This window comes from Sciurus carolinensis, chromosome 17, assembly GCF_902686445.1.
Source record: "Sciurus carolinensis chromosome 17, mSciCar1.2, whole genome shotgun sequence".
NCBI lineage: Eukaryota > Metazoa > Chordata > Mammalia > Rodentia > Sciuridae > Sciurus > Sciurus carolinensis.
The window spans coordinates 2,792,131-2,806,217 of record NC_062229.1 but is presented as its reverse complement, the minus strand read 5'-3'; the positions used below and the strand labels follow the sequence as shown (position 1 = coordinate 2,806,217).

The 14,087-nt window shown below is 57.9% G+C and overlaps 1 protein-coding gene across 1 annotated transcript; it reads left to right on the top strand.

Moving 5' to 3' along the window:
- Nucleotides 1–3,071: 3,071 nt before the first annotated feature.
- On the top strand, nt 3,072–12,657 carry Arrdc5 (arrestin domain containing 5). Its single transcript, XM_047531774.1, has 7 exons — nt 3,072–3,324; nt 4,691–4,896; nt 8,649–9,149; nt 10,545–10,598; nt 10,739–10,950; nt 11,095–11,332; nt 12,604–12,657. The coding sequence occupies exons 1-7, from the start codon at nt 3,072–3,074 to the stop codon at nt 12,655–12,657; spliced, it is 1,518 nt and encodes a 505-aa protein (XP_047387730.1).
- The last annotated feature ends 1,430 nt before the right edge of the window (nt 12,658–14,087 follow it).

The following is a 14,087-nucleotide window of genomic DNA, read 5'->3' as shown; positions in this document are numbered from 1 at the left end:
GGGTGCCTGCCTCCTGATTGGCCGCCACAGTGGCGGGAAGCAAGAAAGGGGGTTGGGGGCGCCCCACCCCGCCTTGATCCACCCTCTTCAGCTCCGCCCAGCTGGTCACGGCCCCGCCCTGCCCTGCGCGCTCTTAAAGGCGCGCCCAGTGCGCAACGGGGGCCCTGTGGCGGGACCCAGGCCTTGCCCTATGCGTACCCGCAGGAGCCCTGTGTGGACACCCCCAAGGGCAGAAACCCCCAGTAGAGAGACCCGCTAACCTCCTAAGTCCGTTGCCTGCAGCTCCCCTGGACACACATTGACCAGTAGGGCTAAGAAGGCCAGAATCTATAGCTACAGTGCAGGAGAATGTGAGGACCCCCAAGAGACAGCCTGTACCCAGATGGGTGTACCCAATGACAGCCCCACTGCCTTGCATCAGGACCCGCCAGCGCTTCTCACCCTACCCACTAGCAGGGCTTGTTCACTGCCTCTTCCCCACCTCGTTTTCCCGCCTTCTCTGAGGCTGTCCAAGCGAGCAAGACTGCCCTGCCCCCTCTGCCTGGCCTGCTTCATTCTGGCCACTGTTGGCGGGCACACAAGTGACCTGTGCTGGGCACCTACCAAGTGACTGGACAGGGTGCTCAGAATTGAGCAAGGCATAACTCCCAGGTTTGTGGTCTCTGTCTGGGGGAGAGTAAATTCTTGTCAGGGAACACAGGCAAGAAATGCATAGATACTTTGAGATCCTACTGAGGGCAGTGAAGAGAGGAGAGTCCATGGAAGCTGGGGAGCCACCAGCAGCCTCGTGGGGGCTGGGGAGAAGGATCCTGGGTCACGGGTAAGATGATGTGTCTCTGAGTAACTGATGTTGAAGCCGAGATCCAAGGCAGGACTGCCAAGGGCGGATGGACATACAAGGTGGTTTGGGGAGCAGGAGGGAGACCGGAGGAGTACAGGGCAGGCTGAGGCAGGGAGGGGGCACAGATGGGGCCAGATGAGCAACAGGGAAGACCCAGAAGCCCACAGGAGGCACCTTACTCTTTCTCTTACAGCAGAGTAGCCCTGGAGGTCTGTGACCAGAAACAGCTGGTTTCATCTTTTATTTTCACAAGATGGTTGTAGCACGTGCTGAAATTCCATTCTGCCAGAGCTACTTCTCTTTCTCACGTGGCAGACAGTCATGGCCTCTGAAAAGTCCACGTCCTCATCCCGAGAACCTGTGAATACGGTACCTCCTGCAGCAAAAGGGTCCTAGCTGCTCTAGAGATTTCGAGATGGGGCGGTTACCCAGGATGATCCAGGTGAACTCAATACCATTACAAGGGTCCTCATTAGTGGACTAGGGAGGCAGGAAGGCCCAAGTCAGAGAAGAAGGTGCAATACCAGAAGCAGGTGAGAATCAGGAGGCCAAGAGGCAAGGCATGCGGGCACTCCAGAAACTGCAGAGGGCATGGAGACTCCTTGGAACACAGCCCCAGCAATGCCTTGATTCTAGACTCTACGACTCACTTTGGACCTCTGACCTCCAGAACTGTAAGAAAATAAACTGACCTGTGTTGTTTCAAGCCACCGCATTTTTGGCCTTTTGTTGCAGCAGCTATAGGAAACTCATACAATCTAATATGTGTAGTCTAGAGGTTGCTGTTCACTATCTCCACCCTGGAGACTCGTTCACTGTCACCAAATTTTGGATACCTGGCCATATGTTGGCCACACCACAGGTGTGAGCAGAAATCAAGCACACCTCCCCACCCAGTTCTTCCCTGCCCAACTATGTGAGGTACATGGGATCCTGCAAAGGAACCTGGCCTATTCCCGAGACCGTGTCATCTATGTGTGACCACCATTGCAGAAGCAGCCGAAAGGGGAAGTATCCCTGATGTACACCTGGTGCAGGGAACAGGCCGGAGCCTTGGGCATCTGAAGTTGACAAAGAGGTGTCCATCTTTCCCTGCAGAAAAGACTGAAGCATAGTGATACAGGACTCTAATTCCCTAATCATTTTGATAATGTCAAAATTTCAAATTAGCTCAAGTTCATAATTGATGAGTTGAATAATTCAGAAAAAAAAAAAAAAAAAAAAAACTATTCTAGGCATCTCAGAAAGGAGTTCACAAACCAGTCGACAGGTGGTCAATGTCCCCAAAAGCTGTCACTTGAAATAAAGCAGACTACAGTAAAGATAACCAGGCCTGTCAGTCTGAGTGGGTACTGTCTAGCATCTTTTCTGCTTCAGCGTCCCTCCCACTGAGGCACCACGTGCAGACGGGAAGCAAAGGCCTCAGTTTCCCTTTTGCAAAATGACACTCTCTCAGAGGCTGTTAGGTCGCTCAACCAACTTTTATTGATGGACCATCCACCTTGCCCGCATCAGACCCTGGGTCAGGCAGACGTTGGTGGGCACCAACCTCGCTGACACAGTCTCCCTCTGGAGGGACTTACTGATGCCGGGGAGCACCTTTCACAAGAAACCTCAGTCATGCAGGACGGGCTTCCAGAAGGCACGGTGTGCGGGGCGAGCACTCGGACCTACGCGCCCGCAGTTCACACCAGGTTTCACGTCCTGTCCCCCAGCCCAAACTCTTCCATTACAGACTAGATAACAAAGAGCCTTCAACTGGAAGATGGTCAAATGTGGCACCAAACCTGAGACGCACACACGCACCCTGGGGGCACCCGATAGGACAGAAGATGGTCCCTGGGCCTCTCGTTCCACCTGCTAAGGGAGCTGAGGCTGTCCCCCACCAGGTGGCTGGAAGAGTTCTTCCCTACCCAGCCCCCAACTCCGGTCTGATGGCAGGTCTTCTCCACGTGTCAAGAACAGTGGCCACTTGATGTTGGAGGGTCTGGTTTCTGGTTTTTAGTTATTCCGTCGGGAAAGCGGTCAGGCTACCATTTCAAAAACCGGTGTGAGCCGCGGCTCACACTGGACAGACAGCCTTGCCCTCCCCTCCTGGCCTCTGTGTCTGCCCCTCTGGAGTTTTGGGCCCAGCGATGTCACAGACAGTTGATGTCACTGCAGTCAAGGAACCCGGAATCTCGGTGGCCTGGGGGAGGGGGAAGGATGTTTCCCCACCACCCCAACCCCCATGTCTATGGTAAAGTCCATCGACTTAGTGCTGCCCAAGGATGCGATCTACCTGGCCGGCTCCAGCATAAAGGGGCAGGTGATTCTAACCCTGAATAGCACCCTGGTGGACCCCATAGTGAAGGTGGAGCTTGTGGGACGGGGTTATGTCGAGTGGAACGAAGAGATCGGGGCTTCCCGCGATTATAGCAGAGAGGTTATCTGCAACAATAAGGCCGACTACGTGCACAAGACGAAGACGTTCCCGGTGGAGGGTAAGAGAGGCTGGTGGCCAGCCGTAGCCATGTGGGAACCTAGGCCTGGGAGGTAAAGACATCTAACAGTGGACCAACGGCCCAGGGGCACTGGCAATAGGCATTTTCCGCCCCAGGAGCAGCCAGGTAGAACAGCGAGCATCAGGCCAGGAGCAGCGGTGGCCTGTGTCCCGGCCCCCGGAGGCTGAGGCAGGAGGACTGCAGTGGGAGCCAGGGCGGCTTAATGAGACCCTGTCTCAAAATAAAATAGCAAAGGCCGGAGTGTGGCTCCATGGGAGAGCAGCCCTGGGTTCGATCGTCAGCCCAAAAAAGAGTGCCGGGGTCCAGTAGTGGTAAGTGCTGGCCTCTCAGTAAGGACAGAGCTTCCTTTCCTGGAAGACCCCTGCAGGTGCCATCTCCTCACACTTCCAAGCAACTGGGTTTCCCCGGAAGCCTGGGCCTGAGCCCATCACTCAACAAACGTGGGCGCTGCAGGCCAAACAGGCCGGCTAGGGTTCCGGGAGCCAGGCTGCACCTGCTGGGGAAGGGGGCGGTAAAGAGAGGCCGGGGACACCAGGAGGAAGAAACAGGAAGCTCATGCACAGAGGGCAGCCAAGAGGGGCCCACGGCCTCTGCCTCCCTGGTCAGTCAACAGATATGGGGGCTGGGGGAGAGCTCGTTGGCCAGACCGTGCGCCTCCCATACGTGAGGCCCTGGGCTCCACTCCCAGCACCAACAGACAGAATTAAGATACTAAGTCCTCCTGCAGGACAGGAAGGCAGGCCCAGCTCCCTGGAGGCAGGAAGTGCTAGCTGTGTGGCCCCCGCTCTATCCACACTGCCTAAAACCACCTCTGGCATACAGTAGGTGCTCGGCACATGCCCGGAGAATCCTGAGGCCCGAATTCCACTTTCTTCCTTTTTTTTTTCCAGTACTGGGCATGCTTGGAACCCAGGGTCTGAGGCCTGCAAGCCCCCTGCCAGTGAGCCACATCCCAGCCCTTTTTGTTTTTTGAGACAAGGCCTTGCTAAGTTGGACCCTGCTTGTGACCCTCCTGCCTCAGCCACTCGCGTTGCTCAGATGACGGGCGTGCACCGCCACATCCAGCTGCAACCTCCGCTTTCTCCAGTCCAGAGTTGGGGTGCCCAAGATCACATCAATACTTGGGGTGACCCCGCCAGCCACGTCCCTCTCCCATCCCGTCAGGGACTAATGTTTATGGGCAAACAGAGCAGGTCCTTGAAAGCACAGAGATGGGGGTAGCTCGGGACCAAGGAGCCAATCCCAGAACTGATACCTCCCTGTCCAAGCACTAAACAATGGGGGAAATGAAGAAAAGAAGAAAAGATTCTAGAACCTTCTGATGGCCGGTGTGTTTTGCTTTCAGATAATTGGTTAAGTGCAGGCAGCCACACCTTTGACTTCCATTTCAACTTACCTCCCAGGCTTCCTTCCACCTTCTCCAGCAAGACTGGACACATCTCCTATTTCATTCAAGCCACCTGCATGGGCCGCGAGCACCTCCTAGCCAAGAGGAGGACGTACTTACTGATTCAGGGGACCTCGGACTTCCCCCCGGAACAGTCATTCCAGGTGCCAGGGGGGCCCATGGCAGGGGCAGCCTCCAGGCTGCAGAGGAGGCTGGTGGGTGGCCACAGCACAGGGGTGCCATGCGGGAGCAGGGCAGCGTGCGGGCCCAGAGTGCCACCAGCCAGGCCAGGAACTAAGCCAGGGTGACTGAGCCCCAGGGGACATTCGAGGATGTCTAGAGACATGTTGAATCCTCATGCCCAGGGCTGGAGGTGCCATTGGCACCCAGTGGGTAAGAGGCCAGGGACGGCCCCCCACAACCCAAAGGTCAATAGGGGCCTTTAAAGGAAAAGAGGAGAAAGGCAGTTTGGTATGTCAGGGGACAGTGATCGTTTCGGGGGACATTGCTGGGAGTTCCTGACATGGAGCCGGGAGGCCAGGGATATCGCTCAGCACCCCGCAGTGCCCAGGATGCCACCCAGAGACAGACTCAAGCCAAGCAGAAGCAGAGACCACTGGGTGGGAGAGAGGCGGGACAGCCAGTGGCCCTCTGATCCCTCGAGACCTCAGAAAACGGAGCTGGTGTCCCCAAAAGGCAAAAGAAGGTGCTTCAGTCCCAGGAGACGGAAGGACAGTGCGCTCTGACCCGAGTGCAGGACCCTTCCAGATCCCTTCCTGAGGCCAGGCCAGGTGCGGGGGGGAAGCCGGGCGATGGAATGACGTTGGTCAAGGTCACACACCTCCCCAGGGAGTTCTGTGTCATCAAAGCATTAAGATGACAGAGGCCGCAGGCTGGCATTGTGATTCTCAAGGTCAGGGCGAAAAGGCCCGCCCCACCTGCTACCCTGCAGCCACGGTTTCCTCCTCCGGAAGGTGGGCAGCAAGGTCATCCCAAGGGCGAAGGCGGACTTCACGCCTCTTCATTCCTGCCCCTGTGATCGCCGGGTGGCACAGACACGCCCTAGAGCAGCCGACAGGGGCGTGACTGGACCTGAGACCAGCAGACCTGAACTCAGGCCCTGCTCCCAGGGTGACCTTGAGCAGGCCAGGTCCCCTCTCTGGGCACCCATGGGAACTCAGGGGGACACAAGGTGGTATCACGGCTGTGGCTCAGACACTCCGGGGGACCCTTCCATAGCCAGGTGGCCCAGGGCAACAGGCAGCACCTCCAGGAGCCGGAAGTGCCCAGATCAATGAAACGGGAGCATAAAACATCCCCATCCATAGGCGGGGACTCCGGCACAGGAGTGTCAGGCGTGGGAGGAGGCGGCCAGCAAATGCAGAGCTAGGTCCTTGCCCCGGCTGGGAGCCGCTGCCCTGTCGGACACAGGGCTGCTTCCACGTCACTGATCCCAGGTCTCCGTTTCTATTTTCTCTTCCATTTTTTTTATGGTGCTGGGGACTGAAAAGAGGGTCCTGCGCTGATGGCCCCGGGCGCTGGTGCCCCTCAGGCCCCGGGCAGCATGGTGGGCTTCCCACACAATTTTTTATAAAATAAAAGAATAGGACAGGTGATGGCACAGGTCTGTCATCCCAGGTTCTTAAGAGGCTGAGGCAGGAGGATCGCTAGTCTGAGGCCACCTGGGAACTATTTTTGAGGTGCTGGGATGGGACCCAGGCCTTGTGCAGGTGAGGCCAGCACTCTACCGACTGAGCGAGGTCCCCAGCCCCAGCCTGGGAAACTGACGGACGGCTGGCCTCAAGATAAAGTTTAAGGAGGCTGGAGTGCGGCGCGTTGGTGGCGCACCACGCACTCAATCCCAGCATCAGGAAAAGTGTGTATGTAAGACGTAGGACGAAAATACGAGAACGCAAGCTACCTGGTGCTTCGCGATCCATCTCCCCCGCCGGCCAGGAAACCAGGGCCTGACGCGGCCGGGCGGGTGCTCCACCCTGAGTCCCACCGCAGCCCCCACGATCACCTGGGGGGTGGTGGTGTGTTTTGAGTTGTTGATGGACAGCGCGCCTTTATTTTATTTATTTATTTCTATGCAGTGCTGAGGATGGAACCCAGGGTCTCACGGGTGCTAGGCGGGCGCTCTGCCACGGAGCCCCAGCCCCAGTCCCTCAACTGTTTGTTGGTTTGTTTGGGGAACCAGGGATTGAACTCAGGGGCACTCGGCCACGGAGCCACATCCCAGCCCTATTTCACATTTTATTTAGAGACAGGGTCTCACTGAGTTGCTTAGTGCCTCGCTGTTGCCGAGGCTGGCTTTGAACTTGTGATCCTCCTGCCTTGGCCTCCCGAGCCGCGGGGATTACAGGTGTGTGCCCCTGCGCCTGGCTGGTTTTTAATGAAAGAAAAGCATAGAAAATGTCAGAAGATACCAATTTGGTGGGTTGCGACCAACATTATGATTAAGAAACGAAGGTCTACCAGCTGGGTGTGGTGGTACCCTGAATGCCCGCAGCACGCGAGGCCGAGGCAGAAGGATGCAAGTTCAAAGCCAGCCTCGGCAACTTAGCCAGGCCCTGAGCAACTTATTTAGTGACTCTGTCTCTAAATAAAAAAATAAACAGTACTGGGATGCGGCTCAGGGGATGAGCGCCCCGGGTTCAATCTCTGATCCCAAAAAAGAAAAGAAAATGAATGCCAGTCTCGTATAAGTAGAATAGAAAAGAACAGAAAAGTGAACCAGAGGTGCCACCAAGATCTTGCGTATGAATGGAATACACGGAACAGAAGGTCACGTCCGGGCTCAAAAAGTCTTGGAGTTTAGGAGCATTTCGGATTTTCGGATTAGAGATACTCGATAGCGTCTGTGCGAATATCCCCCAAACGCTCAAATGGGAAGCATTTCCCACCAGGGCCGTGCTTCCTCTGCAGGTGCTCCTGGGAACACAGCTGCCCGGGTTCCACACGGTCAAAATCCTCTTACGGGAGAAAGTAGCCAGGCGGGCGTCGTGCGGTGGTGGAGCGCCGGCCCAGTGTCCTGAGCCCCAGGTTCCACCCCAGCCCCGCCACAAAGCCAGGATGCACGTGTGAAAGCTGCCACGTGGGGCGCACAGGGCCTGGGACGTATCCCAGCAGACCTTGCAGCCCTGGCAGCCCTGCCGCAGAGCAAGCCCCCCCGGGAAGCACGGGAAAGACGCCGGCAGGGGCTCCCACAGCGTCTACGGCCGGACACGCAGGTCGGGACGGATGGCAGGTCCCTCTGCCAGGTGCCCAGCCGCTCTCTGGACACAAGCGGGCAACCTGAGAAGCAGGCACATGGGTGAATTTTAAACCCGGGCGCACGGGCAGCTGACTCCCTGTCTACAGCGGTCCCTGCACGTGCCAGAGGGTCATGTCCCGACAAACCCGCATGCTGAAAATACCCGTAACCGTAAAATCCACCGAATCCAGCCAACCTGAGCACCTCAGCTTAGGCACATGGCACAATGTTGGTTGCTCCCTTCATGATCGTGGGGTCACCTGGGAGCTGCGGCTCGCTTGCTGGCGGCGGGGTGTGGCATCCATATTTAAAATCAAAATGCAGTTTCTAGTGAATGCATATTACTGAAATATGTGCATAAGCCCAGGGTCTTGTTCTTAGACTGTAAGAGATATTCTCTGTCTTCCGGAAAAACAATGCTCAGAGAAGTCGAGCCACTTATCCAAGGTCACACAGCAAAATAAGGATGGGAGGGTGTTGTGCTGATAAGGCCATTGATATTCAGACCAGTAAAGAGCCTGGGTTAAAGAAAGCTGGGAGGCAACAGCAGGCTTTTGGGTGCAAAGCCCTGAACCGCCGAGGAGCCCTGGGATGGGACGGGGTTGGGCAAGCGGGTCCACCCGCCACGGCCCCTCACCGGTCACGCCCTTCCCCCTGCAGGACCCGCTGTTCGTGCAGGCTGAGAAGAAGGTGTCCTACAACTGCTGCAGGCAGGGCCGCGTGTGCCTGCAGATCCAGATGGACAGGAACACCTTCACACCCGGGGAGAAGGTGGTGCTCACCTCGGAGATCCACAACCAGACCGGCAAGTGCATCCGCACGGTGGTCTTCGCCCTCTACGCCCACATGCGGTACGAGGGCTTCACGCCCACGGCCGAGCGCCGCTGGCGAGGGGACAGCAGCGAGCTGCTCCGCCAGGAGGCCAACACCCAGATCGCCGCCTTCAGCAGCACCAAGGTGGTCAGCACCCTCAGCCTGCCGCTCGTGCTGTCCGTGAGCACCAGCCTGCTGGACGACCAGATCGTGAGGACGCGCTACGAGCTGGCCGTCACCGTGCACCTGCCCTGGTCTCTGGCCAGCGTCAAGGCGAAGGTGCCCATCATCATCACCAGCACGCCCGCGGACGCCACCAGCTGCCAGCTGTCCCTTGGCGGAGAGCCGGCACCGACCGCACTGAGTGCCCAGACTTCTAAATATTAAAAGCTTTATCTGACTCTGCCAGGAGCTCCGTCTTCTTGGGGGCATGGGGAGTGCGCCCAGGGCCGCTCAACCACGGAGCCGCTCCCCCTGCCGCGCTTAGGATGTGAGGTGTCCCCGGGGCTCGCCCGGGAGACTGGCAGGTTCAGAGGGCAATGACGGGTTGTGAGGGTCTGGACCCAGCCGGCGGGTCGGTCCCGGTGGGCGATGAGGTGGCGGGTGTGGCGGGGGAGACGGGGTGTGCGTTTTGTATCTGGAGAGTTGGAGGTGCTGCTTCCCTCTGCCACGCTTGCCCGCCATGAGGTCTGCCTCACCTCGCACCCCGAGGAACGGAACCAGCCTTCTATGGACTAAGACCTCTGAAACCATGAGCCCCAAATAAACCTTTCCTCCTCTATAACTGTGCAGGTCGGGTCGCTGAGTCACAGTAGCGAAAAAGCTGACTACGCCCCTCGATTTTTAATATATTGTTATTTAGAGACAGGATCTTGCCGAGTTGCTTAGGGCCTCACTAAATTCCCGAGGCTGGCTTTGAACGTGTGATCCTCCTGCCTTCAGCCTCCCCGGCTGCTGGGAACACAGGCGAGCCCCACCAGGCCTGGCACTGAAGCCCTTGGTCTTGCAGGGGACTCCTGGATGGGTCCTGGAGGGGCAGCACAGGCCATGGCCCGCGTTCCTGTGCACCAAGCATCCACCTCTCGAGAAAGAGCATCGGGACGCCTCCAGCCATTAGAGAAACAAATGAGAAGCCCACGGGATTTCACCGCACCCCGCCGGGAGGGCAGTCCTCAGGAGCAGGAGGGACAGTGCTGGCAAGGACACGGGCGAGGTGCACTGTCCCTCGCTGCTGGGGCTGCAGATGGGTGCAGCCACTCTGGAAAGCAGTATGGAGAGGCCGCAGAAAACTTGGAGTGGAGTCACCCTTTGACCCAGCTAGCCCACTCCTCAGCAGATACCCAAAGGACTTAGATGAATAAAGAAAATGTGGCACATACACACCATGGAATATTACTCAGCCATGAAGAACAATGAAATTATGGGCTGTGTTTGTGGCTCAGGGGTGGAGCGCTTGCCTAGCACACGTGAGGCACTGGGTTTGATCCTCAGCAGCACCTCAAAAAAAAAGAATGATTTTATGCCTTTTGCTGGTAAAAGGATGGGTCTGGAGACGACCATGCTAAGTGAAATAAGCCAATCCCAGAAAGCCAAAGGCCAGATGTTCTCTCTGATATGCAGATGCTGACACACCACAAGGGGCGGGGAGGGGGCAGAAGTCCAGGGGATGAGACAGGGGAATGGAGGGAGGGGGCGGGACGGGGGCGAGTGGGCGTGAACGGGACCTGACTCCTGTGCTGCTAGGTGGACCCTCGGATCCAGATCCTCGGCCTCCGAGGGCAGCCCAGGGCCCTCAGCGTGAGCCAGGCTCCTCATCCTGCCCTCTGATCGCTAGGTCCTCGTGGCGCTTGAAACAAAAGCCTGCAGCCATCCTGGGGCCAGACCTGTCCCCTCCCTCCCTGTCCCTCCCCCTCCCGCCCCTCGTTTCTGGGGTGCAGGGGGTCAAAACCCGGGCCAGCACGTGCAGGGCAAGCCCTCAACACGGAGCTGTGCCCAGCCTGCAGCTTGGCCTCCTGAGGAATGGCCAAGGTCCCTGCGGCCCCCACAGGATCGACCGTCGGCCACGGGGCCACGGGCTGCAGAGCCACATGCACTTGGTGGCGGGTCTGGCAGCATTTGGGAAGATTCTGGAAGACAGCTGCTCCCTGAGGTAGTGCCCACCAGACCCTCGTCCATGTTCCAAAGCACTGCGGGGGGATCGGTGGGCGGCTGAGGCCATCTCCCCTTGCAGTGGACCAGGGCGGGGTCCCTGGCCACGCCAATGACCTGAAACTCACCCAAAGGCCTTTCTCAGGCGGGAACAACCCTGCAACCCTAGCGCCTGCGCCCTGGCGGGCATCCTGGGGGCCAGTCGGCCTGCTCACACTGCCCGCCCAGGTCCTCGAGGGCTGACCCTCTGCCGGGCTCCATCTGACTCTGACCACCTGTCCCGCCAGGGCCCGGATCCAGCTGTGCTCCGGGCAGGGGCCCCGCCCTGTGCCCTTTGTGGGTTGGACATGGACAACCGGGCTCAGCCTGCCGACCTTGCTTGGGTGAAGGAAGCCGGCCACGCTCCAACAGAGCCCAGCGAGAGGCCAGCCCACCACGGAGGCGGGCGTGGTGACCAGCAGAGGACCCCGGTGACTGCCTGTGTGGCCAGCCTTACCTCCTCCTGGTTGGGGACAGAAGGAACCTCTGCTTCCCCATCTGTAGAACAGGAACAACCTGGACACCCCTCGGCCGGGGAAACCTGCCGGGAGCCGAGGCCCCGGGCTCAGGAGCACCGGCCAGCACACACGAGGGTGCGCTCGCCTGCTCTCAACATGCCTCTGACCCTCGCCTCCATGCCACCCCCGTGGTCACGGGTCACCCTTGGCCTTATTTTATTTTCCTAAACTTCTTATTTGGAATAACTCCAATCCCACAAAAATATTGACAGAGCAATATATCTGTCTCCCGCCTCCATCCCTGTGGTCAGCTCTGGCCTCTCCCCCCCAAGCTATTTGAGGTACAGCAAACAGAGCTCCAATCCCAGCCCCTTTTAAAATTTTATTTTGAGACAGGGTCTCACTCAGTTGCTGAGGCTGGCCTCCGACTTTTGATCCTCCTGCCTCAGCCTCCAGAGTCAGTGGGATGAAAGGTGTGACCACTGGACCAGGCTCATGACTGTCATTTTTTAAGTGCGGGGGTCATTTGCCTCTTACAGCCCGTGATCAGATGGTTTCCAAGTGATTAGAATCGGGTTTTGCCCTTCCAGCAGCGAGATTCCAGAAGTGTACTGTGTCTGGGGTGCGTGGTGTCAGGAGGTAGTACTGTGTCTGCGGTGCTGTATCAGGAGGTGCGTCACTGGTGTGTCCCTTCCTGGAGAGGCTGTGAACTCTGATCACTGAGATAAGGGGCTGCCAACCAGGACTCCACGTTACAGGGGCCCCTGCCTCGCCCGTGAGCCATCAGCGGGTGGGTGTTCTTTCTGGGGGGAGGGTATCAGGGACCACACCCAGGGCACCAGCAATATCCCAGTTCTTTATTTACTTATTTATGTTTATTTTGAAACAGGCTCTCGCCAATTGCCGAGACTGGCCTCAAACTCACGATCCTCCTGCCTCAGCCTCCCAAGTCTCTGGGGTAACAAGTGTGGCCACTGCACCCCGTGGCAGACAGGTACTCTGAGACCTCTGCCCATCCTGTCGCCAGGACCTTTCAGCCAACGCTCTCGGTATCCACGGACGCTTCTTGCTTGAACCGGCTGTCCCAGCCGTGACTGCAGAACTGATTTTTCTGACCCTGCGACTCCCCTACGTTGGCTGCCCGCATTGTCCTGCAGGGGGAGCTCTCCCTGCACCCCTTCCGCTTCCTGATGCCCCAGCCCCTACAGTGACCATTTCCTCTTTCCTCAAACACCCTCCCTCCACCTCCCTGTGGCCGCGCCCCTCCCGCCTCTCCTCCACTTTGGCTTCTGACTTCTGCTTTCTTAAAAGCCAAGGTGTCGGGGCCTCCTCTTCTGGGAAGCCCTCCAGCTTCGCCAAGGGTGACTTCAGCCCCCGCTGGACTCTGCTGGAGGCTGGACTGCAGATGATCCTCCAGCTTCACTTCCACAGACACCCAGAGCCCACCGCCTGCCCCATAGCTTCATCTGAAAATGACCCGCCAGGAGTGTTGGACTTGACCTCTGGGTTTGTGGGGAAATGTTTGCAGCTTCTTTCTTTCCTTTCCCTTTCTTTTCTCTTTTCTTTCTTTCTTTCCTTCCTCCTTTCCTTTCCTTTCTTTCTTCTTTCCTTCTCTCTTTCTCCTTCTCTCTCTCTCTCTCTTCCTCTTTCTCTTTCTTTCTTTCTTCAGTACCAGGGGTTGAACCCAGGGGCACTTAACCACTGGGCACATCCCCAGTTCTTTTTTACTGTTTATTTTGAGACTGGTCCCACTAAGTTGCTTAAAGCCTCACTAAGTTGCTGAGGCTGGCTTTACACTTTAGATTCTCCTGCCTCAGCCTCCTGAGCTGCTGGGATCATGGGCATGTGCCACCGTGCCCAGCCCTGTCCCATCCATTAAAATCTGCCTCTGAGAGGACTCAAGAGATAAGCACGGCCAAGTCCAGTGGTGCACACCCAGAATGCCAGGGAGGCTGAGGCAGGAGGCTTGGAAGTGTGAGGACAGCCTGGGCAACGTAGGGAGACCCTGACTCAAAATAAAAGTAAAAATGGCTGGGGACCTAGCTCGGGATAAAGTGCCCCTGGGTTCAATTCTCAGCACCAAAAGGAGAGAGAGACAGACAGACCACCACGGAAGAGCCTGGATCCCTGAGCCACCGTGTGGTGCAGAGCGGCCCCGGTGACTCCATCTTGGGCTGGAATGTCCCAGGCACAAAGAAACGTGGTTTAACAAATGGGAAAGCCGCTGTCACGGGCGACCGCTTCCTGGACCCTCAGTCCACCCTAGGACGTCCCCACCGCAGCAGGATTGACGGCTGAGGTCTGAGCAGCAGGAGGGCCTCCCGGTCCTGCCTCCTGGCCTTCTGTGGTGACCTGTGAGCAGGCAGAGCAGCCTCCCTGGGTTCACCCGCCAGGCCACCTATCACCCGCCCACGTCCCCAGACACTGCCCGGTGCCCCTGGGCAGCAGAACCTCCCCCAGAGCCACGAGTCTCCGTCCCTACAGCAGCTGGGGACGGTTCGGCGTGGCCACTGCTGCATATGCCCCTCCCCACCCGGCCCGCTGGTCCCGGCTCCATTTCAGTGAGGCCTGCGGCTCGGGGTCCCCGCCAGCCCGCCACGCCTCTGGGGCTGGTTCCCAACACGTCCTTTTAACCTTCCTG

Bases quoted from the DNA above. Each gene is read 5' to 3' on its own strand.
- Arrdc5 (XM_047531774.1), top strand. From the start codon at position 3,072: ATGTCTATGGTAAAGTCCATCGACTTAGTGCTGCCCAAGGATGCGATC. The intron at 4,897-8,648 runs GTGCCAGGGGGG...TTCCCCCTGCAG, and splicing joins CCCCGGAACAGTCATTCCAG to GACCCGCTGTTCGTGCAGGC. The intron at 10,951-11,094 runs GTAGTGCCCACC...GGCCTTTCTCAG, and splicing joins GAAGACAGCTGCTCCCTGAG to GCGGGAACAACCCTGCAACC.